Raw genomic sequence first — 26,963 nt, forward strand, 5'->3', positions numbered from 1 at the left:
GAAAGGGCAAAGCAGGAAGCGAGGAGACCCCTGGGACTCCAGCTGTGGGCGACTGAGGGGCTGGTGCCTCGGGCCAGTTGGGTGCGAGTAAAGAGGATGCTGGGCAGGGTCCAGGGCTGGGAAGAGGGCTGGTGGCCTTCTTTCCACCCGTCTTGTGGGGTAGACTTATCTTGAAAGTGACTGAAAATAACAAGGCATTAATTTCCTTATCTCACTCCCTAATTCCAAGCCTCTCCCTTCACGGGTCCATGTAAAAATCCATTTATTCTTTCACACAGCCCTCTGGCTTTGTAAAGCTAGCCTTCTCATGGAAGAGACAGACAAGAACCACAGCCAGGACAGGCCGACACGTCACAAGCAAACACGACACACGAGGGGCTGGCGGCCTTTCCGCGGGTGGCGGGGTGACTTGTGAGGCCGGAGTGCGGTCATGATGCTGAACGTGCCCGGCACGGCTGTTGACGAAAACGCTTTAGTGACACTTCCTTAAAAGGCGGGGCTTAGGAGACCCGCTATGTGGGGGTGGGGGGAGGGGAGCTAGGAAGGCTCAGGGGCGCTGGAGAAGGGGAGAGGGCTGGAGGATGGAGCTTGGGCCTGTGCAGGGACAGTGCAGTTCTCAGGGCCTGGGGGCGGAGGTGGGTGGCATTTGCAGGGGCTGGGATTTGCAGGCGTGGGATTCGCAGGGGGAATTAATTGGATCTGGAAGCCACAAGGACCTCTATTTTTGCTCTCTTCCAAAACACACATCCCCCCGGGGGCCCTTCGGCCCGGCTGCCCCTCCAAGACACAGAGCTCGGCACCGGTGCCTCCACGAAGCGCCCGCACCGCGTCAGTCCCCGCGAGCTGTGCGTCCCCACCGCAGACCCTTCCCCCTGCGGTCTCATTCGCTACCTCCCTTCCGTTCACTTCAGAGTCACGGCGAGAGGTGGGGTTTGGTTTGATTTTGCAGAAACAGGCATTTCCCAAGTCCAAGTTCTCTCTCCCCTCCCATTGTCCCCTCTTGACAAGTCCCTGACATCCGGGGATGTTTGGGATGGTAGTTGGACTCAATTTCCTGTGTCATGTTTTCTTAGCATAATAGACAGACAGCAGCTGTTATATTGCTATTAGTCATTGTCTTGGAAGAAAACGCTGGGAAGGCAGAGCATAAAATGTAACTCAGCAAACAATACGAGCCAGGGCGGCCCTGGGGACAAGGTCACCGGCTTTAGGACTTGGACTCACCGTAGCTCCAGACGTCACTTTGGTGGGTATAAATGCGGTGCAAAATAGATTCCAAAGCCATCCACTTGATGGGCACCTTGGGAATAGGAGAGACAATGTAAAAAGACAGCTATTAGCTTCTCTCTGCTGAAAAACATTAAACCAAGAAGGGACCAATTATGAGTGGCACACATGGGGAAGCCAGGCCACCCGCCCGAGCCCCCGGGCCAGGCCACTCCCAGGAGGAGGGGGCAGGCTGCAGAGGGCCCCGAACAGGACCGCTCTGCTAGGCCCAGAGCGAGCGGGCAGCTGGGGCGGCTGGCCTGGGTGCGTCCCATGGGCTGGGCGCAAGGGTTGGCAACGGGGGGCCCCTGGTCATGCCCTGGGGTCCGATCTGCCCCGTGTTTGGGGGTGCTTGTGGGGGCCATGCAGGCCAGAGTCAAACTGAGGAGGGGTACAGCTGACCCAGAACATTCTGGAAGGCCTCCCTCTGAGAGAGTCCCTGGGAGAGCCCCCAAACCTGTGCGACAGGAGGGAGCACACGCCCCATGCCGGTACCTGGCGTGCGTCCTGGCCACCCTCAGGGTCCTTGGGGACAACTCGGAGCTCTCTGAGTTTCTGACGTGTCCCCAACGGCCATGTGCCACCCAACCAGCTGTGCGCTCCCCAGCGGTCTCTCTGAAGGGGGCTTTCTCACGGCTGAAAACTAACCCCCTCAGCCCACCTGGAGAAGGAGCTGACCTCAGGCGACTGCTTTTTGTTCTCTGGATGCGTCAGAAACAGCCTTACTCACTCTCCCAGCTAATCCCAATCCCAAGCCGTCCGGCTTGCACGGACGGCAGACCCTAGCTAGACCCAGGTGCGGGTGGTGGTGGCTGTCACGTCACCCAGGACGTCCTGAGGACACCCCTCACGTCAGTCAGTAGGTCAGCGGGAGGGAAAGGGTTGCTGGGCACAAGCCGGGCCCTCACTTTGCCTCCCTCCGCGTGGTACTCTTTCTCCTCCGCGCCCAGCAGCTTGGCCAGCCCGAAGTCCGTGATCTTGACGTGCTGCGGCGTCTTCACCAGGACGTTCCTGGCCGCCAGGTCCCGGTGCACCAGGCGCCGGTCCTCCAGGTAGTTCATGCCCTGAAACACGGGTCCACACGGTGAGCATCACGGGCTGCTGACTCACTGACCCTTCCCCAGACAATCAGTCACTCGAGTTTCAAACCCGGAAGGACCAAGCAGGAGAGGACAGTCACGGAGCGGAAGCTCCACCACCAGGCGGCCACCTGGCAGGCTCCCCCGCCCTGCACTGAGCCAAGCTGGGCGGCGGGTGGCCAGAGGCTTCCCAGTGTCCCGAAGGCGCACTCCCAGCTCGGCTGCCCCTCCCCATCTCCCTGCCAATGCAGAAGATCTGTCCAGTCTTATTGGCACACGCGTGCTCTCTCTCTCATTTTACATGGAAGCCACATGGCTATCGAATTGGCTTCTACAAGGTGCCACGTCCCATGCCCTCCCTGGCAGCCAGAATCTCTGCTGCAAGAGGAAGCAAGAAGCACAGCTGGAATGCAGTGCCCGACACTCCCTGAAGTCCCGGGAACATCGCCCTGAAATCCGGCCCTTGCCCCTGCACGCCCTCTGGCCGGCAGGTAGGGCCCCTCCTGGCCTCCTCTCCTGCTTGCTCGACGCCCGCCTCCCTCAGTCCTACTGAGCTCCGGGCTGTTGACACGGCTGGCTGCCCTCCCCTCTGTGCAGGGCCAGGTGGCAGGAGGGCCAAGCTGCGGGGCAGGGCCAGCTCTGCAGACATCGCCCACCCCCCCCACCCCGGGCCCGCGCCCCGCCCTCTGAGGCCAGGACAGGGGACACTTGCGCCTCCTTTGGGGCTGGCACGCATGGACTCTGCAGCAGGGCGTGGGCGCTACGGGAACGCTGCCCAAACCATGTGGAAAGGACACAGTGGGCTTCGCCAGCTCCGCTCCGCGGGGCTCGCTCACTCGCAGCCGTGGCGGGAGCTCATTTTGGTGCAACAGCAGAGACAAAATTCCCCCACCCCAATTTTCTGGCAAATTCTTTGCTTCCTTTCACATAGATCTTAGGTGAGAGTTTATTAGTTAGCTTGTCCTTGCAGAGTGAAATTTAAAACACTTTCTTCCTGGAGCAGAGCTAGGCATCCTAGCAAACTAGCATTAGTCTCGGAGGGCTCTTTCCAGGCCTATAATGTTTTTCTTTTCTTCAGGAAAAAATGATTGATTCCCATGTTTCCGCTCTTCCTGGTATTAACAGAAAGGCCCCGAACAAACGTTTAAGATGCCATGTGATTTAAACGCTTGCCTTCCTAAGGTTTTTCTGGTGCCAGGACATAAGACCCACGGGGCTCAGGTCTCCTCGAGAGGCCGGCAGGCAGCCAGTGGGGTCTCCGGGACAGCAGGGCCACTCGGGCTGCTATTTACAGCGACACGCGCGGAGAGAGGGGGCGGGGCGGGAGCTGAGAGAATGCTCCTGAACAGAGGGCTCACTCACTGCGCCTGGCCCCTCTCCGGGGGCCCCCGTCCCCCCGGCTCCTTTCATGGCCTCAGTCTCCCCTGAGTCCGGGGACCCGACTGTGACGTGCGCCGGGTCCACCCGTCTCTTACGATAGACGAAGGTTTCCGTTTATTGAACGCGATGGACGCACCCATTCAAAAAGGGTTAGTGATACCTCGCCTCTCGCCTGGCTGGGCCCAACGTCTATATTCTGGGCTGTATTCCCTCAATGTTCTCTCCTCTCTCTCCTTCCTCCTCCTCCTCTTCCTCCCTCTCCTCCTTTCTCCCTCCCTTGCTTACTCTCGTCTCCCCTACCCAGTATCTCATTCACTGCCTCTGTGGCATTTCCTGACCACAGCTCTGTGGGAGCGACGGCACCGTGTTGCACATACAAATAGTAACAATCCCGCTAAGTCCCTGATACAGAAACCCATCATCACCTCTCCCTTCATTTAACGTTCATGGTGTTTCTGTGAGTGCCTTAAACCCCTGGGAGGACTTCAGAGGGCATTTCTGGCTTCATTTAATTATCATCACTCACGTTCATCCTGCCTCTTTGAAGCCCCAAAAGGGAATCGAGTACACTGGCTGTGCTTTTACCAAAGTTTACTGAAGAATGAAAGAACAAACGCATAAACGATAATAGCAGCTGACAGATTTGAACGCTCAGGATGTGCCAGGCATTTCAAGCCTGTTCTCGAAGGCTCTGGAAGTCCCAGCAGCCACATGGCCCCCCCGAGAGCTGACCCTGAAAGTCCAGGGACTGGGGCGCTTCACCCACCGAGTCCTCTGAGCCCCCAAGACCACCATCCGGACCGTGTCCTGAACTTCCTGCTGGGGCCTCCAAGGTAAACGCGCCTGCTGGCCCAAGGGCTGCTTGGGATGTAAAAAAACCCAAACCAAACCAAAACAAGGACTAACTGCCCAGCCCGTTGGCCCCGAGCCACGGAGCAAGTCCATGTTGCTGTGTAAACCTCATAAACGGAACTGAGCTCCACCCCACCCCCTTCCCACTCGCGGGTCCTTATAGGACCAGAGCCAGTTGAATGAACTGCGGTGTTTTCTCAGGAGCAGGCTTGGGAAAGGGGAGGAAAGGGCAGCTTCCACATTCTGGAGCCCACAGCTCCCCAGCCAGAGGGCTTTGAATCAGAGATAATTCTGGGACACGGAGATTAGGCTTGTTTGAACTTAGATAAGACTAGAGTCTTCGGTCTCTGTCCCACACTCCAGAGGCACTTTGAAAGGCCACCCCGGTGCCCAGCAGGGTTATACTTTAACCAGCCCCCGAAGATAAGAGCCGTGACATTGCTCGTGAACTCAGGAGCTCAGCAGAGACGCCCCAGGAAGCAGTACCGGCCGCGCCTCCGCGGCCCCGTGGGAACTCATTTCCTGAGGCGAGATCCTGACTCCCGTTCAACTTAACGTATTTATTTTTGTTAATTACCGCAGGCCGGCCAGGGTGAATTTTGACAAACGGAGGTTAAAGGGAATCGGAGGAGCCAGCCTAGAACCTCAGCACACAGAAGCAGCCCTGGCACGCGTCCCACGACAGGGAAGATTTCTCTGGTGGGGGCGGCTGTGCTGGACATTCAGGCATGCGCTTCCCCCGGGGCTCCGCATCCCACGGCCGGAGTGAGAGAAACCGCCGCGTGGAAACGTCCAGGCGTGCGCCAACGTAGCGGACAGGGCAACGGCAGGAAGCGAGAGTGGACAGCTCCCCAGCGGCTGCGCCCTGCCCTCCCAGGCGGCCGGACGGCGCCCGAGGGCCCTCCTGCAGACTGGTCGCCCGGCACCAACATCCTGCCGGGGGGGACGGGAGGACAGCTGGGCTCCCCGGCCTGTGGGCACTGTCTTGAGCGACAGGTCAAGTGGGGATGAAGCGTCGGGGAGCAGGGCTGCCTGGCGCCAAATCCCACGTGTGCTGCTGGCCTGCCCGAGGCCTGGGCCAGCGCCTTGGACACCCATGCCTCCGTTTCCGCCCCCGTGACGTGTACTTGGAGAATGGGTCCATTGAACACTGTTTTTTTAGGAGGGACACACTTTATATCCCATTTGAGGCCGCATTAGCCCCCCTCCCCCCCATTATTACTAGTGGGGGACTCAGCAGAAAGATTAAACGCTGGGCTTTTTTTCCTGTTCTACACCCCAGAGGGGTCACCGCCACTGCTTGCTGCACCGCTGTACGTGCAAAACCCAGCAGGCTCGGAACGTTTCCTACTGACCCACTGCGGAGTCAAGGCCCGGTCAGCCCCCTGAGCTAGCGCCGCCGGACGGCTGGCACGCATTGCCGCATTTACAGTGAAAATACCCCCGTGCGGACTCCACGTCTGTCGGCCACACGCTCACGGGGAAGCCCCTACTGCAGGGTCTGTGGTCCTCGCAGGCGCGTGACCTAAGCCAGGGGGCCACGGAATGTTACGAATTACAACACTGCCCAGCCCCTTGCCTGATTACACCGCGTATCCCTTCACAGTGTTGTAGATACAAGGGCTGGCGTTGACCCTTTTTCAGTTTTGTCTGGAGGATTGAACTGAGCAGCGATTGGTGCTTACAAGGCCGGTGGTCAGCAGACGACAGCCAGACGCGAGCCCCCTTCTGAGGCCGTCCCCGGCCCCGACAGTGCTCTTCACACCTCCCCAGGGCCTGCCCCCAAGGGTCTTAAGCTTCGATCATCTGTCTGGGGACTCAGCGCCGCGAGATCTTCACCTGGGTCAGGTGATGAGGACGCGCTGTTGGCCAAAAGGCGTGGGCACACGCGCCCTGCATCGCAGTCCGGACAGCTCTGTCTGCTGCAGGACGTGGCAATGGGGCGACTGCGGCGTCTACGGGGATGTGCGTGATGCTGTAGGGCGGTTTTCCAAACCGAGGCGACGAAAGGTTCTTTTTGGATTAGAACGTTGTACGACATGACTGTGCCACCTAATGCATTTTGGGATTTACTAGCTGGCTCACAGAGCCAGAGAGAGGGGGTATGCTCTCTGAAGTCCCTAAGTCACTCCCAGTAAGTGACAGCCACCCGTGACCTCAAGAGCCAGGAGTTTAGGAACCTACGACCTTCCCGATAGGCGGGCAGGTAGGCGACGCCACGCCGAGCTCCTGAGAGCGAGGCCGCGAGGCGGAGAACAGGAACCCCCTCCGCCGTACGCGACCAGGGGTACGGCTGCCTCCCGCGCTCTGAGTTCTGCCTCTGTTTCCTCCCTTGGCCAGTTCTATTTTTCTTCCCCCCCCTTTTGCTGGGGTGAGACGATTTTTATTTGTCCTCTTGGCAGTGTGGCTGGGACAATAAACCAGCTTCCCCTCAATATTTAGACAACTTCCCAAGATAGCCCGTGCCTCGGTGAAGCAACGCAGGACATTTACAAGTCATTAAATCCCACTTCGAAAAGGCCAGGAGTTTAGTGTCTGGTCAGCCACTAAGTGTTTCTGGGGAGTTAGTTTCACTTAAAACTTTTACCAAGAAAATTGTTTAATACTTAGATAAATAGTCCGTAACCCAAGAGCAAATTTCTCTCTTCGCAGTCGAGAAAACGATTCTTCCCCACCCTCCACTCTGGGGACAGACGCTCCTCACTGCAGCTACTGGGACATGGCGTCTCTCGTGAATGAGAAAGTAAAAGCGTCACAGACTAAGGGTGAATGGCCACTTGCAAATTGGACCTGCGCGCAGAGCGATGCTCGACACACAAGAGGCGGAATGCTGGGCTTACGTAAGAGGCTGACCTTGTGCGTGACACTCTGTATAGGGGGAACCAGCTTGGAAAACTTTCGGGCCCAGGAAACGCAACTCGGGAACTGGGGCAGCTCCCCTGTGTCCGGGGGCCGGGGGAAGCCGAGCGCGTCCCTGTGGCGGGCACTGTCATTTGTAGGAGAGGCTGCTCTAAGTAGGTGCAGAACTAGACTGAAACAATGTTTCCGGTTACGTTTCTGTCATCACCCCACCCACGTTAGCCACAATCTGGGGAAGGGGACATGAGTGAGCGCCGGAGCTGTGGCAGGTGCTTCGCAGCAGTGGGCAGGTGTCATCCCCCGACCTGGGCAGACAGGTGGCAGAATCCCACTACAGCCGAGAGGCTTGGTGCAAAAAGACAGCTGCCTGCCTGAGGTCCCCTGGCGAACACAGGCCGGAATCAAGATTTAAATCTGCGGCCCTCTGCCGGGAATTGTAAGCCCAGTTCTGCATTGGGCACTGTGACCCATCACGTGACGGGTCACGTTTGGGGAGCTGCGGACCGAGATGAGACCATGAGAGAAAGGGGCCAACTGGCTGGTGAGCGCAGCCTGAGGAATCAGGCCGGGGAGGTGGCTGCGGTGTGCAGAGTTCTCGAAGGCCCGCCGGGGGGCAGGGTGCCACTGGGGATCCAGGCACATAGGGCTCACCCCCCGGGGGGGTTCGCGGGCACCAACTGCAGCAAACAAGGAGATCCCCCAGATCTTCCCGGGAAGTGTTCTGTGCTGCAGAGAAAACAGGGCAAGGTCCTGGAGGCTGCCTGGGAGGGGGCCACGCGCTTGCTTTCCTGCCGTGGACGATCAGGGGCCAGAGCTGGGGGAGAGTCTTTGGGATGGGGCGTCAGGACATGATTAGACCCTCAGCGACAGTTCTACATTCACTCAAGCCTACGCAGGACTCGCCACTGCCTCCCCAGGGTGGCCGCTGTCGTGGGGTGGGCAGTGTGCCCCAAATTCCACGTCTACCTGGAACTTCAGAATGGGACCTTATGTGAGCAAAAGGTTTTAAAACACTGAATTGATTAAAGATCTTGAGATGAACTCATCCTGGATTCAGGGATGGCTGGTGTCCTTTCACAGAAAGGGGAGGGCCATCCGGGCACAGACGCAGGGACGGCGTCAGGGGAGGGCGGAGGCGGAGGCTGCGGGGAGGAAGGGCTCTCCCCGGAGCCACGGGAAGGGACGTGGCCCCCTGACACCCTGACTTGGGACTTCCGACCTGCAGAGCTGTGAGCGAACCAGGGTCGGCGGTGGCAAGCCAACAGGTTGGGGGTGGTCTCTTGTGGCAAACGTAGTAATGAATATAATTACACCAAAATCACAAGCATTCTCGTGAAGCCACGGCATCTGAGACGGACACACACACACACGCACACACACACGCACACTCTCTCTCTCTCTTCCAGGACCACGATCTAATAATGACATGTAATGCCTCTGCTTGGGGACCAGGGCTGTGGCCACGGGCATAATGAGAACACCAGGCAATGGCCAAGGTCAGAGAACGCGCCCTCTGCGTTCCTGGGGTGAGGGGGGTCCCCGGTGGGCACAGCAGAAGAGGAGGCACCCAACAACGTGGGACTGCATAGCCCCGTGCCTCTCTCTGGCCCTCCGGGGAGGGCCCCCTGCTGCCTAGCCGAACGGCCCGGAACCTCACTGTCAGGAGGGAAGCCTGCGTCACCCAGAGCCACCGCTCCTGGCAAGAGGCTGCCTTGTGGTGTCACAGGCAGCTACCAGCCGAGTGGTGCTCAAAATATGTTTGGTTTGTCTCCTAAGTCCCTTTCCACATCTGTGGGCTGTTGCGGGAGCAAGTCCAGAGCTGTCCCAGGGGCAGCTGAGCAGAAGCGATGGCCGCCGTCGACCGCCGGTGCCGGGAGGAGCGAGCCGCTGGACGAGGCGTCGCGGGCGGTCTGCTCCCTGACTTACCCTCAAACCAGTACCCCGCCCGAGGGAGACGCGGGGCCGTGACTGATGGGGGGCTCAGAGAGGGAGCCCCCCACAAAGTCCTGAGTTCAACAGAGTAAAATGCACACCCACCATCAGAAGAGAATTCAGCAAGTTGGGGGGCAGGCCTCGGATCAAGAGGGAGAGGTTCGAGGTGAAAGAGAATGTCCCTCAGAAGCTGGACGAACAGTGCACTACCCGGCTCGTGGTTCTGTTCCTGAGATGGGATGGGGGCAGGGGGGCACCTGGCTCTGGATCAAGCCTGTTGTCAAAGGGACGTGTACGGAGCCTGAGCAAAGCGGCGGAAGCTGCTGTTGGTCCCCCTCTACCTACACAACGGGCCTTGAACCCAGCACCTGCCCCATCCATACAGCCACACCACCCCGAGTCCTTGTGGCCTCAGCTTGTTATCAAATCCTGAGGGGCGGGGGGTGTGGGGTGGGGAGGAAGGTAGGGAGGGGGACACAGATGAACCCCAGGCACATGAGAGCACTAACACCCTACCATCCTGAGCACCCAACGAAGAGAAAATTGCTCAAACGTAGCTGGAGAATGAGGTTTTCAACGTGCAACGGGACAGATGCAGAAGACAACTCAATTTCATCCAAAAGAAAGTATGGCTCTCGCTGAGGATCGCATGTCCCAGGGGCTGAGGGAAGGGCAGCCTGAGGCGGGGGCGGCAGGTCCCGTCTGATGGGACTGCGGGGGCCGCCCGCTCCATGCGCCCTCCCGGACCGGGCGCCCTGCGGGTTTACCTTGGCGATCTGCACACACCAGTTGAGCAGGTACTGGGAGCCGATGTTGTCCTTGTGCTCGCGGACGTAGTCCAGCAGGCAGCCGAAGGGCATGAGCTGCGTGATGAGCTGGACCGTGGAGGTCAGGCAGATGCCCAGCAGGCGGCACACGTGGGGGTGGTCCACGGTGGCCATCACGTAGGCTTCCTGCGAGAACGAGAGGACAGGGCGGCGTCAGCAAGGCTCCCCACGGGCCAGAGGGAGAGGCCGGCAGACCTCGCGCCAGGTCAGAAAGCACGAGCGTGATTTTGAGCTTGGGAGTGTGTCTGTGGGGCGGACAGGCTGGGCATTTCCGAAGGGACTGCTCCGTCTCAGGCTGTGAAATGGCCAGGCACAGTGTGGAGCCAGTACCTGCGGGAGGCACACAGAGATTCCCCTTCCCGAGGGCCCCGGGCAAGCATCGCCAAGACATCGGTTGAGCAGGAGACCCGACGTCTCTGAGTCCGGGCCGTGCCGAGGGCTCGTGATGAAGCCTTCCGCCTGAGGCTAAGATGCTGCCAGGGTCTCCTCGCTAGCCATTGGCACCGCGCTGGTGGGACGGCGGGAGCTCCGGCAGAGGTCAGCTGAGCCAGCGGGTGGCGAAGGAGACTCCCCATCTCAGCAGAGCGACTGCGCCCCTGCCTGGGGGCAGCTAGGGTCCTTGGGCCACCTTGGCCGAGTGGAGGCGAAGGAGCCCTTTCCCGGTGCCCGCCTCAGGCTTTGGGAGGGACAGCGGGCACTGAGTCCCCAGGGATGGCAGACTCTGCCGGCTGCCCAGGGCTCACTGTGAAGGGCCAGGGGTCCTGTGCTGCCCCTGCCTGGGTGTCGGGGCAGGGGGACCATGCTGCTCTGCAAAAGGCACGCCCCTGCCCCCGCAACCCAGGAAGTCCGCCGGCCGCCAGGCAGGAGTCTCTGACCCCGGTCAGTGAACAGTTTATTTTAACCCTCTGCTATTCTTGGGTAGAGGAAGCCGCTGTATTTATGGCCTTGCACAGAACAAGGCCCTCTCTTCTCCCTGAGTGAGCACCAGGGAATCCTCCTGGGTTTCCACCCATCAATTCTCCCTCTTGCCCTTTAACACACAAAGCGCGATGGCTTTTTCTTAGGCCGTGAAAGGGGCCATGTGGTCTGCAGGAGACAAGCCGGAGGCTCCTCCGGGCCCATGGCCACTCAGCGGGGGACGGGGAGAGGGGCAGCGGGGCTCTTTGCAGAAGTGGAGGCAGGTGGGGCTGCAGGGGACGCGAGGTGGGGGACAGGAGACAGGCGGGCGGGCCTTAGCCCCCCTTTCCCGGGTCTCACTGCCCCTGGGAAGCCTGGGGGCCCACGTTCGAGCCCCTCTGCTCCTCCTGCCTGGTCCCGTCAACTGCCCCTCAGGCCCCCACCCCAACCCCCACCCCACTGGACGGCCTGGGCCTGTTCCCTCTGCCTCCGGCCCCCTGCTGTCTCCTCTCAGGAGGGGACTCTCTGACCCCCGGCTCAAGTCCAGCTCCCCTGCCATCTCCCGCTTCCCTTTGGGGGAGCAGGCTGTGCAGGGCGGGGAAACTTGAAGTTACAGACGCAAACTCTCTGGCTGCCTGGAGCCGCAGGGCGGCGGGCCCAGCGGTCCGTGGGAGCCCCATGCTTCCGAGCTCGCCCCAGGAGATGCCCTCACATCTGTGTGGGCCCAGAGCAGCTCCTCCCCAGCGCGCCCACCGCGGGAGGGCTGCACATCCGCTCCAGGGCCGCGCCCAGAGCCCCACAGCGCCGGACCGACCGCAAGGCCAGGCGCCGGTTATTTATTGCCTCGATTTCCCCCGCGTGTGCTGACACAGCAAGTGCGGTCAGCAGTTTGGCGGGAGTGCCTGGATCCTTCCCCCTTTTCCCCTCCCAGTGGTGCCTGCTGTGCCTCCAGGCACAGAGCGGCCTGAGGGACGTCCGTGTTGAATGGCACCGAAATCCTGCAGAGCAGGGAAGTCAAAGCAGATCAGAGGCCACACGCCTTCCGCGAACAACAGCAAAAATGCTGCAGGTTTCCCCCGGGGACGCAGAACTTTGGTCTGGATGCTCCCCTGAGCGGCCAGGCTCTCTCCTTCAAGTGGAGCCTGCACTTCTTTCTATTTAATTTTTTAAAATGTAATTCTCACCAAAGGATGTGTTTATTGATTTTAGAGAGAGAGGGAGACAGAAACAGAGAGAGAGAGAGAGAGAGAAATATTGATTGGCTGCCTCCACAGGTGCCCCAGCAGGGATCGAACCCACAACCCCGGTCTGGGCCCTGACCAGGAATTGAACCTGCGACCTTTCGGTGCCTGGGATGACGTTCCAACCAACCGAGCCTCCCAGCCAGGGCAGGGTCGGCATTTCTACTTCTTTTTTTAAATCTCATGAACTTAATAGCACCACATTAAAGAGTAGATGTTTCATACTTGTGGACATTCTAGCTTTTTTGTGTGGACATTCTCACATAAAGAGTGAGGACTGGCGAGGACCTGAGATGCTTTCCCTCTGAGGCCCAAAGAGGGGACTGAAGGCCAGCGAGGCAAATGGCCGGCCTGAGGCCCCAGTTCCTAGTGTGAGAGCTGGGGCCACACGCGGGCCTCCGGCCGGGCGCTCTGGCTGAAGCTCTACCAGGAAACTGCGGACGCGGCGGCACACAAGGCTCGCAGGGAAATCTGCTTTTCATTCTCTTTCCACGGCCTGCCCTAAGTTTACCCTGGAAAGCCCATGGAAAAATGAACAGGCCACGCGATTGCCAGAGAAGCACAAATCACGCCCTCCCCCGAGTCTGGGAACCGGGACAACCACAACACCGAAGCAATCCTCCGGCGGCTCCTGCTTTCTCAAGATCTGGGGAGCTTTGGGAACAGGCTGTATTCGTTGTGGAGGGGAGAGAAATCCGCTGCGGAGCTGCTCGAGCAGCCCATCTGTTGTGGGGCCTGCGAGGCCCGGACCGGGACTGGGACTCAGGGAGAGCGCACAGCGGTGGGGGTCGGGCCACACAGAGCCTGGCGCCCCGCCAGGTCCCCTGCTCCCACTAGAATCCGATAAAACAGCAGAGCCGGGCCGTGGCTTCCGCCCCACCCCCCAGGCACAATGGGGACGCGGCTAGGTCACATGTGCTGTTCAGTGTGCGCACAAGTTAAAGTGAGCTTTGTTCTTGGCTGTTTATTTTGGAGTCTCCAAGGTGCAGTGACCTACAGCAGGCTCGCCTGGTATTCCACAGCAATCTCCGCACCCGCTGCCCGGCCAGGCCCGGGCGAGGCCCGCGCTCAGAGACCCCGCGAGGGCGGGTGTCGCATGCACGTGGCACGGGCCTCTCTGGGGTCCTGGGGACCGTGGAAGTCCGCTACTTTGTCCCGGTTCCTTCCCTCTCGCTTGTATTGCCCATCTGAGAACTACTGCATGTTAAGAGCTGGGAGAAAAGATTCCACTGGATGTTAAAATCCTTCAGCCGAAGGATAAAGAGCAGGTGCCCCGTGTTTCTGAAACTCGACCAGTTAATTAAGCCACCGAGAGCAACGTCAGCAGAGGCCACAGGGCTCTGTGCTGGGTGTGGGCGGCCTTTATCTTCCCTCTGCCCCACAAAAGCAGACTTCCTCCAATTTCAGGGGTCCTGGGGGCCCCTTTTCGGGGAAGACTACTTCCTCCCCGCAGTGTAGCTCTTGTCTTCAAAATCGCCCTTACCCTGCATCGTAAATGTCGAAACTCGCATTTCAACGGCATTTTGTGACATGTATTAGAAGGCCTTGCATGGGTCTACAATGAAGCAGGTTGGCAAACTCGGCAGGAGGGCAGAGTTGTGAGGGGACAGGCTTCGCAGATGTGCCGTCCCCTCTGGTTGTCCCCTCTGGTTCTTGTGGTGGCTGCGTTAACAGGAGCTGACACTGTGTTAATAGGACTTCACATTAATTTGTGAACCATTACGACGAAAGCCAATTTTGTTTGATAGGGATATCGCCAACGAGGGAGGCTTTCGACCGCGCTGTGTGAACGTGTCACCTTCCATTAAGAGGTGCGCTGGGGCTGATCTGCCCCACGGTACCGAGGCGGCTGCGGCGAGCCCACCGTATCCAGACACGCTGAGAAAGGCCATGTTGGCCTTGTTGACTATATGTTCTCCCTGTGGGTCAGAGACCTGAGGGGGGACCACCACATTTGACCTCCGTCCTCCTTGGCTGTGAGATGAACAAAATTCCTCAGATGCCTGGGTCCTTTTCCTTCCTCTTTGCCTCTGTTTCCCTCACCTCCTGCTGAGCCCGTTCACCTCTGGGTTCATGGGCTCTGCCTTGGGACAAGAGCAAGAGGGTTCAGCAGCTCCCAGCCAGCAGAGGCCCGTGACCCCCACGCCCCGGGGGGCAGGGGGAGCCCACGGGGGCTACCCGAGCCTCGGCTTGGAGTGGCCGCCGCCACACTCCAGGACGGCCCCTCGCGGCTGCCCCGAGAGTCTACAGCCCCTGACTGGCTCGTCAGGGGCCACAAGATAAACCTGACGAGCTCAGGGGAGGCCTGCGTGGGGACCGAAAGCAGCCACTGAGGGTGCGGATGGTCCGAGAGTAAAAGTTCCTGACTGAATGCGAGTCACATCGGGTAGTCACGTCCGAGGCCCACGGCCCCCCTGACGAAGGCCCGCCCTCGCCCGACAGGAGGCTGCCTGTTGTCTCGTAATCCCCTTTTCTGGATCCTTCAGGGCGTGATCTCCCACCAGAAGGGGTGGGGGACCCCTCGTTGTTACCTGGTTGCCCAAATACCGTCTCTATGAGCTGTGAGTGTTAAGGACCTATCTTGCGCCCACAGGAGAAAAGAAGTATGTTAGAGAAGAACATGTCTCTTCACTTTACTTTATACCCCACCCCTGAGAGGACCTGGCTTTGCTTTCCCCGCCCCCTTCGCAAGCCACCGCCAACGGATTTCATGGAGCTCCCCCTACGTCTCCCCCTTTAACTCCAATCCATAAAATAAGTCACAAAGCTGTCACGCTCCGGAGCATTTTCTCAATCCCTTGAGGATTTTGCTTCCTGGCAACTGTCGTCAGTTTGACTCGAATAAACTCAAAACAATTCTCGGCAGCTTTGGACATTTTTTACGTCCACGCAAGTGAAAACATAATAATCTGTGGGACATTCCAAAGCCTTCTCCGTCAAGTGACAAGCTGACAATGCTGAAGAGGAACAATGAAATTGTTTGGGGAGAAAACACAGAAGGTGGGAGACCCTTCACAGGGTTCATCAAGCATCGTACTGTTAATTCTAGGCACCTTTAAAAAGTCACTTCAAAGATTAGATACCTCAACCGGGCAAAGTGGCCCCACATTTCAGGGGCAGAAGTGACACTGAGCTGGAGCCCTACCCCACCCCCGTGAAGCTGAGCTAGTTCTTCAGGCCTCTATCGCTTCACTGGCAAAGCGCTGAGCATCAGCCTAGGCCGGAGTTTGCCGGGCGCGTGCGTGTGTACAAAGCAGCTCGTACGGGGATGAGCCCCGGGCCGTGGCCTAGCGACTGAGTTTCCATCCTTGTTGCAGAGCCAACAGAATGGAAGGGGTGAGTCTTCTCCCTAAAAGAAGGCCTGAGAGGGACGGGTACCACCTTGAGCGAGAATAAACAAGGGATGGGAGGTGGCCCTTTAGTTTGGAACGTGGTGACGGAGAAAGTCTAATACAGAGCGACATGCTGCCAGCCACGAGAAAGGTGGCTTCTGACATCCAGGCCTGTGGACAAGTCCAGAACAAAGCAGAGACTCACATCGAGAATTTCCTTGTTGGCTTTCGGAGATGTGGCTTCTCTTAATTCCTTGATGGCCACAGGGATTTTCACCTTCTCGCCCTCTGGAATCCACAGCCCCTATGATGGAGAGAGAGGGGAGACATGAACAGGCAGTCATTATGCCCTGCAACATGGGACTTTTTAGTGACACTGTCCGAGAAGGGCAAGGGACAAGGAGTTCAGCGCTGCACTCCAAGGCCCTCGGCGCCGGGAGTCTCCTCAGCTCAGCAGCTCTTTAGCTATCACGTTCCTTGGATCAGAGTAGTTAGATAAAAAACCCGGCCAGCGATGAAGCCAGGGTGTGTCACTTCTCCTAGAACTCTAAGATACGGCATCTAGGCCTGATGGAAATCAGACTTTACGCAGAGGGTCTAGGAAGAAAGAATGAAGAGGGAGCTCTGGGTCCTGGGCTTTATTTGGATGCTGCCCTCGAGTCCCCAGCTGGGTTACCCGCCCCCTAAAAGATCAATGCCATCCTCTGTAAAAACATCCATGGACCAGTCTCCCAGGGCCATTCCTTTGTCACTGTGATTATAGAAGAGTTCCTCTCGACAACTTGGGAAAACCGTTGGCATTTCCCAAACCCTCGGTGACACGCACAGCTGATGACGTAAGCAAGCGGCAGCCGAGGACTCTGCGTCCGCTGGCCCAGAGCGTGCGGGGCTGCCGGCCCGAGTCCCCAGAAGCACCTGTGCGGCGTCTCTGGTGGCCTCACCTTGTACACGGTGCCGAACGCACCGGAGCCCAGCACCTTGATCTTCTTGAATTCTGTTTCCTTTAAGATCCTCAGGAGAGCTTGGTTGGGCGCTTCTCCGCTGGGCGTGAGGGGCTCCACGAGCTGAAAGGGACAAGCGTGAGTGACAGTGCGGGGCCGGGTCAGGTGGGGCCAGACCCCCAAGCGTGGTCGTGCTCCAGCACAAAGAACCCGCAGGGCCCCCTTCTCCGAGGCACTTTGTAAAAGGCCCAGGTGTCCCTGAACAGGACCGTCCCAGGTCAACAAATTCAATCCTATCTCTGTCTCTAGGCCAGTTAGTTGAATGGAGAACATTTGGGTGAGGCACCGGGTGGGGGGGGCGGTCATTGTGGTCGCCTGCCGGGCACCTAACACAAGCGCCACAATGCCACAGCGACTGCGGGGGGCTCTCTTCTCCGGAGCGGCTTCCGACACTGCGGGACACAGGTGCCGGGCGAGGGCCACCCTGGGGAGCGGCGGCGTCAGGAATAAAACCGTCCGAAGCAGAGCTCAGAGAGGAACAGCCGCCGGTGTGGACAAGGGCCCTTTCCAAAGGCACTGCTCCTCGACCACAGCAAGGAGAGCCTTCCCAGGCGGTCAGGAGACGCCTGTGCACAGGGCCGTCTCCTGTGCACGGACGCGGGGCCTGTCCTCTCCGCAGGACTCCGCAACCAGGCTGAGTGACTTATCCTAGGGACACTGCCTGGCCCTGGACAGATGCGCCGACAGGCAACCCACTGGGTAACTGGCTATTCACAAAGCAGGCAGAGTGACACAGCGACATCTGCGAAATACAAAGTGCCAACGTCTGCACAGGAGAGTCCTCCTTCCTGCCGGGGGCGGGCGCGCTCACCTCCCGCTCCTGCAGCAGCCTCCGCAGCGTGCGCTTCCGGACGATGTGGCGCCTGCGCAGGAACAGGCCCACCCCGAGGGCCACCACCAGCACCAAGAGGAGGCCGCCCACGATGCCCGTGGCGATGGATGGGATCTTGGGCCTGGAATGAGGTGCAGACACACAGGGAGGTCAGGTTTGTTGACAGCCTTCATGCCATGTGCATGGGATGTATTTCCTGCGTGTATGGGTGCGCTGACACCATTTAAAACTCTCAGAAAGGGGAACGCTGTACAGCTTCCCAAGGGAGGGAGGAAAGCGAAGGATTCTGGGCGGTGTTTCCAGCTCCTGCCCTCACCTGCGCTGCCTGCCTGGCTTCTTTGCAGTTTTTAGAGGGAGGTGTTACCTGGACCTTTCCACATGATGGTTATATTTTAATCTGTTAAGACAACACATTAATTCAAAAAGTAGCTCAGGCCCTGGCTGGTGTGGCTCAGTGGGTTGGAGCATCATCCCGCCCACCAAAAGGTCACGGGTTCGATCCCTGGTCAGGGCGCAGACTTAGGTTGCGGGTTCCACCCCCGGCTGGGGGTGCGTACGGAAGGCAACCAATCGATGTGTCTTTCTCACATCGATGTTTCTCTTTCTCTTTCCCTTCTTCTCGCTCTAAAATCAATAAAGATATTAAAAAAAAAACCCAAAGTAATTCAGACATCAATAATGGCTTTCACGTGAATTTGCATGTATCCCTGGAGTATCACGTGCATCGGAAGCAGAGCACTCTGCTGACATGAGACACGCATGTCTGCTGGCCAGGCTGGGTGATGGGGCCCCTACACGGATGCTGAGACTCCTCCAGGGGTCTGGGGCTTCGAGATGGGCCCACGGTCCCGTGAAAGGAGCTTGGAGGGGGCTATACCATGACAGGGTTTCCCAGCGAAAGCCCCATGGTCACAGAGGAGGGAAGTCGCCTTGCAGCCTGAAACCTCTTGGATGAGCTTGTGCCTGATTTCAGAGAGAGCAGAAGCTCAACTCTCAGGTTCTACACCTTCCCAGGGAGAGAGCTGTCTGAACGAGTCAATTCTGGACTTAGGATATAATGTTATTAGTTGTCAGTATCTATGCCATTTCAGCTTCCCCAAACTTCATCTTTTCAGGTACAAATGTTACCAAGTATCAAAGATTAATTGGCAGCATCACTTGCATGTAAAAAAAAAAAAAAAGGGACATTGTTCTTACAAATTTCTACTAAGTGGGTCAAATTTACTTCATGAAAATGATATAAAGTATCACTTTCATCTTAGCAAGTACAAGAGCCACCTCCCCCACCGTACCATCTTGCCCACCAGCAGATAGGGCTGGAATTCATGGGTTTTTACTATTTTGAAGGGAACACTGAAAGATACATGAGAAATACATTGTTACGGAGTATGTGTCCCACGTGGAGTAGTAGTGAGGGCCAGTCCAGGAAAAGTGCAGGAAAGTGCATGGAAAAGAGTAAATATGACCAAGGTTGGCCGCTGCCTGGTTCCCAGGTGGGGAAGTGATGGAAATCCTCATTATTAAGATGCTGATTGGGGCATAAAGAAAAGGAGGAAGTAGTTAGCCGTCCCTGTTACTGTCAGTGAAAAGGCAGGGACGGAAGGAAATCTTTATCTTGCTTCCTTTCTGGTCTTGAATGTCTCCCTTGATAGTAGGAGGGACTTGTCATCATCGCTAATTTGCAGCGGGGGTGGGGGAGAGTCAGCCGACAGGCAGAGAGGGGCTCGGCAGCCACGACCGGAAATGGTAGGGGCTCCTGGAGGTTCGGCTGGCGTCGGGGCTATCGGGGTGGCGAACAGGTGGCTGGTGCCTAATTCCGACTCCTTCCCGACATTACTAATGGGTAACCCCGCCCTTTGCTGCGGAGTCTGAGCAGGGATCCCCGGAGCTGCTGGTCTCGGGGCAGCGTTTCAGCCAGCGGCGGCACACCGCCCCGCACTGAAGTGCTGATGGAGGTCGCGTGGAGCAAAGGAGGTCAGCAGACAAGTCTCCCCCAAGCGGGAGTTTCGGCATGGAACGGAAAGGTCCCTGAAGCACCGGTGTGTGACAAGGCCAACAGGGCCAGGGAGGAAGAGAAGCTAGAAGAAGAGAAGGATCCAACAGCATAGGCGTGACAAGAAAGTCCAGGGACTGAGGTACTGGGCACAGAGCACATGCGTCCGGCGCTCCTCCATGAAGCACCCCGGCAGAGCCCGTGCTGGGGACACAGTGCTGGCCAGAGGTCGGAGCCTGCCACGGCGAGGGCGGTCAGCAAGGCGGCCGGCCAGGCGCAATCTTGGCCCGCCGCGCTCTGGGGCGTCTCTGACCACGCCCATTAGGCTCAAGGCAGTCACACTTACCTGTCTAGGGTGCATCCTTCGAGACCCGGTCCCTTGCAGCTGTAGGGACAGAAAGAGAAGTGGGCGTCGTGACCATTCTGATCTTTAGCTGTGTCTCCCCCGGAGAGCTGTTATGAAATCATAAGGCCACCCAACTCATATCTGTTCTCTAAGAGGAAGCAGCCACACAGAGTGGATCAGGAAGACGCCCGAGGCCCAGGCAGCCTCAGAGGGGAGACTCGGAGCGACGGCGGCCTGTGGCCTGTGCCCCCGCCTGAGTCGCGCGCACTTAGCGCTCGCTGTCTCGTGCGGTTTGAGGAGGAGAAGTGCCCCGCTCCGCTTAGCTCATCAGAGCCGTGGGGCACCTCAGCGCGGGAGCGGGGCTTGATCATCTGTTTATTAAGCAACATGCCAGACCATGACATCGCCTGTGGGTTCCAGAACCACCACAAAGATTCCCTTCTGAACCCCAGAGACCCAGAAAAACAGGCAGCCGCCACCTTGGGAAACCCAGCAGGACGACACTCTCATCCCACCTGTCGCTGCTCTGTCTGGTCCGGACACACAGACATTGCAGGACCGAGTCCCGTCAGGGCAAACTGCCGGAGACCGATAGGCATCCCGACCAGCCCCGTGCCCTGCCCATCCGCACGTTCTTGCTGTGGCCGTGACCACAGGGACCCCCTGAACCGACCGACTCCAACACAAGCCTCTTCCCGTACCACCTGGAAACTCTGGGGACAGCTCCAATCTACGAACTGGCACAACAGGAAACCTTTTATTCATCAGCATCTCCTTTTCTGGGGCTACCACGTCACTCACCCGTAGGTACAGTTTGGATGGCACAGGTGGCAGACGTGTTTGCTGTCCTTGAACTTCCAGACCAGCGTGTTGTTTTCGCCCATGACCCCAGCCGGGCAGGTGCTGACACAGTGAGGGCCATCGATGTAGTGGGCACACTGTACGCACTTGTCCGGTCCCTGCACAGAGGTGGAGAAACGCGTTCAGGTAGGTCTCTCGCTCTTTCAAAAGGGAAGTACCTTCCTACTTAAACACTGAGCGTGGCAAAAGTCAAGTGACAGAGAAGTTCTTACAGTAGAAAACAAGTCTGTGTGTGGTTGTACTTGATGTGCCCGCTGGGAACAGCTTAGCGTAAAGCCTTCCTGCCTTTGAATACATAGACTACGTAAAAACGTAAAAGCGAGCGTACTATATAGCTGGTTACATTTTGCTAGTACTTGGTGGGCATCTCATCTCGCCCAAACAACCCGGGCTGGCCTTCGTGTGTGTTTACAGCCCACCTGGTAAGTCGCGTTTGGGGTTTAAGGGAGGCCCGTGGGAGGCAGGCTCGCCAAGGAGAATTCACAGAAGCCCACGCCGATGCTGCTCTGTGGGAAGGGGTGGCGGCTGCCTTACCCGTTGTGTGACATGGGCCATTTCATCCTGCCATGCTGACTTCTTGCTTACACTCTTTAAAGCATCATTACTGAACCTGCAGTGATGATACTGAATTTTGAAAAGGTTTGCTAGGCCTTTCTCGAAGAATTCTCTAAAGATGATGCAGTCCTATTACGTGAAAATTTGCGGGTGTGTGATGAGAACGATCAAGCAACAGCGACAGGTGTGAGGAGCAGCCCATCCCAGGCTTCCTTGCTGCCAGAGAGCAGTCGGCGCCATGTCTGAGGACATGGGGGGTCGGGGGCAGGAGAGGCGGGGCTCGGGGCAGCGGGCTGCGTAAGGACTTTTCAGCTCGGCCGCAGCCCCTGGGACCCAGCGCGACGCCACACAGCCTCTCGCCTGGGAAGTGGGCTTGGATGGCCGTCCTCAGCGGCTACAGGCCGACATCGGGCCAGCCTCATGGGTCTACAGCCACAAAAGGCTTTCCCCTGTGCCGCGCGGGTGAGGAACGTGAAACGTGCTCCTTACGTGTCCTGTGCAGGTCACGTTCATGGGCTGCGGCAGGCACTCCGGATGGCACTGGATGCACTCGGAATTCTCCTGGAACTCCCTGGGCTCGCTGCGGGGGGAAGGGGGGAGAGGGAAGAGCTCAGGGCCGTCCCTGCGCTCTGCGGGCGGACGCGGGTGGCTTCCAGCTGCCCGAGTCGGTCTGCCCGGAGGTTCAGTGGACACAAATCGCCTCTCTCGGGAAAATCCCAACAGTTTTAGGTAAAAGTCAAAGGGTCAGGCCCTGGGACTATTCTGTGAGTGGCACTCTTCAGTGTTGCTTGAACACAGAACAAAAACGAACCAGGGCATGTAGTTTGTATTAATGGAGCTCGACACCCCAGGAGTGGCTACCGCAACGGCCAGACCAAAGGATCCTGGACTTTTGGCCGTACACACTGCTGATGAGTGTTCTGTTTGCCCTGGGAGCTTTGTGCAGCTTAGAAAACTATAAGGTATTTCCAGGAAGAGAGACTCTGTAAATTATTAGATTCGACTCAGTAATGAAGAGTTTGTTCATTTCCTTTTGTGATTAACAGGTGGCAATAAACAAACAAACGAAAACAAAGGGGAAAAAAAAAAGATTCAAACTGAATGACTATCAACCCATCTAAACCATCCCAAGTCTTATTTTTTTTTTTATCAAACCAAAGGGAGTAACACATCGCGTCTCACCCTTCCAAAATGTTGCACTTCTCCACACATTCCTTGTCACGGCTGACGTTTCGGCAAGACATGCAGTCCCGGGGCCCCGGGCCCCAGCACCCCTCGGACGAGCACAGCGGGTTACAGACGTGGCCTTGGGCCCCTGAGGAGACAGCACAGTGGTCAGTGTGGACGAGTGACCAGAGGGTCGCGGCGAGATGACACCGTAGGTGACGTGCTGAGTTCTGTGGGAGCTTCAGCGGCACGGAGAGGCTGGGGCCCGTGGAAGAAGCCGCGACACAAAAAAGCCTCCCTCCAGGGGCGACGGCAGCGTGCCTTCGCCCCCCCGTGTGCCGGGGCGCTGGGCCCAGGCCTAGGTGGTGTTTTGCTGATTCATGTCATAGCTGCTGCTAACAGTAGGGGTTTGGGCGGCAGCCGCTCGCCCGTGCTAGGTAGGCAGTGTGCCGAGCGCGCCACACGCAGACTTTCCTGTAATTCTCTCAGCAGCGCGAGGCTGGGGGAATTGCTGTTCCCTCCATTTCGTGGCCGAGCGAGCCGGAGCCTAAAGATAGGAAGGACGCCGACGAAGGTCCCCGAGCTGGGAAGGCCTGGAGCAGGGCGGTGAGCTCAGGCCTGCTTCCGGCGGGGCCAGGTCTCAGCACAAGGGGACGGCGCCTGACCATGGCTCTACACGCGGGACCGGAGACGCCAACGTGAAATGTCCACGCCACCGCGCATACGCGCGTGTTAGCGACGGCCGTTAAGAGACCGAAATGAGCAGGGCGAGGCCTGCACTTCAAACGTAATGTAATTAACGCCAAGTTTAGTTCTGTACGTCACAAATAAGGGGCAACCTAAACCTCCAGGCAAATTTGTCCTACGAAATGAGAACGGCTTGGAAGCAATTCTGATGAACCTCACGTGGTAACGTCGCAGTTAGGAGTATATAGGCTTCTTTTCATTGGCTGCTTTAGCATGGAAAAAAGTAACTTAAATGTTTGGAAACGGCCCCTCAATATTCTACATCCAAACAAAACAGGCACTGCTTCGCAATCAAACCAAAGTGATGACTCACTGCAGTCTTCTTTGTTTTTGTTGTTTTCGATCTTGGTTTTCTGACTCGAGGTCCCAAAGAGCCTTTTCCAGTTTACAGTATCTGCATAGCACAGGTGGCGGTTGCCCGAAATCACCACGTCTCCGTCGCTAATCTCCTTCAGGGAGCGTAGCCCCAAGGATGCGATGTTCAGCCCGACAACCGCGAAAGAAAACCGGCCACTAAGTTGGAGAGAAGAAAACAAAACAAAACAAAAACATGACGTCACTAAAAGATTTACTTTGTTTTTCTGGACCACGGCAGCTTTACTGCTGACCAGGCACAAGTGCTGTTGCAAAAGCTGTGCATTGTAACTTTTGAAATTTCCAAGTGTCTTTTTAAGTTCCTTCAGGGAGAAGCGAGCTCCTCCTTCATTCGGTATCTTTAATCCCAGGGGCAGACTAAAGGCTGAATAAAAGTTCATTCATGCCAAAAGTTTATGGCATAAAAAACTGCCATAATTTTATTGACTGCCTGTGGAGCTTGCCTGGGGAGCGAGAACATGTTTTAATGTCTCAAACATCCAAAAAGATAGACTTCGAAGGTCCTAGGTTCATTTTCCTGTCCATCCGCCCATCCCTTGAACAAACCCCCGAGGTAACATTTGCCTAATTCTGTGGGGGTCGTGGGTACGTTTCCTGTTCTCCAGAAGCCCTGTGTCCTAGTGGGGATACAATCACACGTGCAGACATTTTTAACCCAGCCCCCCAAGCCCGGCAGCAATGGATGCCACGGAGACCACGAGCAGGGGCGTCCGAACAGGCTGGGGAAGGATGTCCAGGAAGGGGTGGCTTCCTGGAAGAGGTGATGCCGATGGTGAGGACCTCAGGGGCAGGCGCTATAATGTTTTCTTCACCACCCAACACTGTGCTGGTCCTGCAAGGTGATCAAGACACACCCACCCAGTGACAGGTGAGAGTTCCCCGGAGTACAGGGAGGGACACGCCGGACTACCCGGAAGGGCCGGTAGGAGGGAAGCAAGCGTGTGGCAGGTGCCCACCACCATGGCTACTGCTGGGGCGAAACGGGAGGCAGGGAGCCCGGGGCGAGGGACGGGGCCGGTGGGGAGCCCTGGGCTCCCCCAGAGGGGCTCGGGCTGCTGTTCGCAGATGATGGGAAGCCCTGGGAAGGAGGAAGCTGGCCGGCCATCAGGACAGGACATGGGCCCGTGGCGACAGTGTTTTAAAAAACATTCAACATGTTTTTTTCAATTACAATGCACATTCCCCGTTATTCTGTATCGGCTTGAGGTGCACACACAGCGGGGAGACGATCGTATGCTTTAGGAAGTGTCCCTCCAGGCACCGGACGGCCCCCGGGCGCACCTGGCAGCACACACAGCTCTTGGAGTGTCATCGACCACACTCGTGTTCCCTATGCTGCACTTTACACGCCCGCGGCTGTTCTGCACCTGCGAGCCTGTGCTTCTCAACGCCCCCAGCTTTGTCACGCACCCCGCGAACCCGCTGCCCTCCGGCAGTCGTCTGTCTGTTCTCTCTTGGAGTCTGTTTCTGCTTCGTTTGTTCACTGGTATTGCTCTGTCGATTCCCCATATAAATGAGAGCGCAGGGCGTTCGCCCCTCTCCGCCTGACGCATCTCACCGAGCACAACGCCCTCCAGGTCCACCCGCGCTGCCGCGGCGGGACGCCCCTCTTTACGGCAGGGCTGCAGGAAGGGGCTGCCCACGAAGGCCTGAGGCGACCGGACTTCAGGTATAATCAGGAGACTCCTTCGCTCCTTGTCTCTCTTCCTCTCCCAACAGCCTGGCTTGTGAGACCAGCGAGAGGCCCCAAAAGGAGACCTGCACCCCCAATGTGAGGAATTCTCCTCCGACTCACACCCCGGGATCCCGGAGCTGAGATGCTGGGGAGGGAGCTGGGGTCATCCTCGCGGGGGCTGGGGGTCGCACGCCTTCGCGGAGCCTGGCGCCAGCGCCCCCTGCCCCGCAGCAACCGTGTCTCTGCGAGCTTCTCAGCCACGTGAGAAGGAAAAGGCATCCCTCTCCTGTTTAAATCCTTACAACTAGACCGAGAGGCACCTACCAGTCACCCCAGAAAATAGATCTCCCCGTCTCATCTCTGGGGGAACCTTGGGCAGGAGCGTTCCTGAGAACTCCGAGCGGGGGTCCTTTCCGGGGAGAAGGGAGGGCCACACCCCTAGCATCAGCGACGCGGAGCCCAGGCAGCCTCCGGAGAGGAGAGCGACGCTCATCTCAGAGGCGCACTCAGGGCGGGGGGTGGGGGTGGTCAGGGGCGGGAAGCAGGTGGAGGAGCCAGACGGCCTCCAAGGCCGGCTTGCCCGAGAGAATCCCGAATCCCTCTTCACCGTAAAATTCGATTACCACGACTACGTTAAAGATGCTCATGCGTGCGTATCTTACTGCTGGAGTTGGAAAAGTGGGAATCTCGAAAGCGACACTTCCTGTTTTGAGAGTCTCTAGGTCCCCCTGGTATGAGGTGCAGGTAAGGAGGGTCCCCCTGGCACCACTCTTGCCCGAAATGCATAACCTGAGTCAGAGGATGAGAAAACCTCAGCCAGTCTACAAAGAGCCTGAACAGCGCTTTGCAGAAGTGTCAAGGCCGGGAAAGACAAAGAAAACAGAGGGTCTGTCCCAGATGGCAAGGGACTACGGAGACACAGCGCCCAAGTGCAGGGGGCGTCTGCGCTGGACCCTGGGAAGACCGTGAATTCCAAGTAAACGGTGGTGCCATCAGACAGCACGGTGGCCGGGAGAGTGTCTCATTGTGACACTCGGGCCGGGCTTACGTGAGGTGTCAGCACTGCGGGACCTGGGGGAGGCGAAGGGGCAGGTCCCTGCAGCGTCTTTGCGGTACTTCTGTACGTCCCCCCTTTTTATTTCTAAATAAAAGCACCAGGAAGAGTCCCCCGGGCTGGCTGGGGCCACTTACTGCTGCTTCGTCCTGCCACGTATGATCTCTAGGTTCTCGAACGCGTGCAGGTCCGTCCTGTTCTCCGGCCAGGCCTGGATCAGCAAAGACCCTGTAAGGCAGAAGGGAGGCTCAGACACATGCCGCTTGGAAATCTCTTCTTTGTAGCAGACGTTCTTACAGGATTCATGTGAGCAGGACACGCGATTTTATTGTCTTCGCCGGGTGTGTACCCACGCACGTAAATGCCAGCCAAGGTTTTGCGTACACACATCCTGCCCTGCCGCGGAGTCCCCACCGCCCGCCACGCCCAGTGGGCCTGGCTGGGCTCCGTAGTTCATTCTTCCGGGCACCCCTGAGGAGGGCAGCTGTGTATCGAGCCGTGATCACGTACCAGGACACAGACATATTTTTCTTATTTAACTCGAATCCCCAAAACAATCTTGTTATTTAGGTTGAATTATTCCCTTTTTAGGAATAAAGGAAGCAGGGCTTTGATGGGAGTCCTGTTTGCCCCTCACAGGGGACACTGTACTTTTGGAAGATATGGAAGAACTCATAAGTCATTAACGGGCG

At 57.8% G+C, this 26,963-nt stretch overlaps 1 protein-coding gene across 2 annotated transcripts in view; it reads right to left on the minus strand.

Moving 5' to 3' along the window:
- EGFR (epidermal growth factor receptor) overlaps window positions 1-26,963 on the minus strand; it is a 153,817-nt gene that overhangs the window by 13,176 nt on the left and 113,678 nt on the right. For both annotated transcript variants that reach the window (XM_054571375.1, XM_054571374.1), the window contains exons 11-22: window positions 26,409-26,499; window positions 23,481-23,680; window positions 22,436-22,568; window positions 21,743-21,833; window positions 20,639-20,796; window positions 19,838-19,876; window positions 17,478-17,619; window positions 16,607-16,729; window positions 15,871-15,969; window positions 10,136-10,321; window positions 2,175-2,330; window positions 1,225-1,300 (exon numbers count right to left, since the gene is read on the minus strand). In XM_054571375.1, coding sequence (XP_054427350.1) covers window positions 1,225-1,300; window positions 2,175-2,330; window positions 10,136-10,321; window positions 15,871-15,969; window positions 16,607-16,729; window positions 17,478-17,619; window positions 19,838-19,876; window positions 20,639-20,796; window positions 21,743-21,833; window positions 22,436-22,568; window positions 23,481-23,680; window positions 26,409-26,499 — 1,494 coding nt within the window. The remainder of the gene's footprint in view (window positions 1-1,224; window positions 1,301-2,174; window positions 2,331-10,135; window positions 10,322-15,870; window positions 15,970-16,606; window positions 16,730-17,477; window positions 17,620-19,837; window positions 19,877-20,638; window positions 20,797-21,742; window positions 21,834-22,435; window positions 22,569-23,480; window positions 23,681-26,408; window positions 26,500-26,963) is intronic.

The sequence above is a fragment of the Pteronotus mesoamericanus genome, unplaced genomic scaffold, assembly GCF_021234165.1.
Source record: "Pteronotus mesoamericanus isolate MK-2021 breed Mesoamerican mustached bat unplaced genomic scaffold, CSHL_Meso_final contig_220, whole genome shotgun sequence".
Taxonomy (NCBI): Eukaryota; Metazoa; Chordata; class Mammalia; order Chiroptera; family Mormoopidae; genus Pteronotus; species Pteronotus mesoamericanus.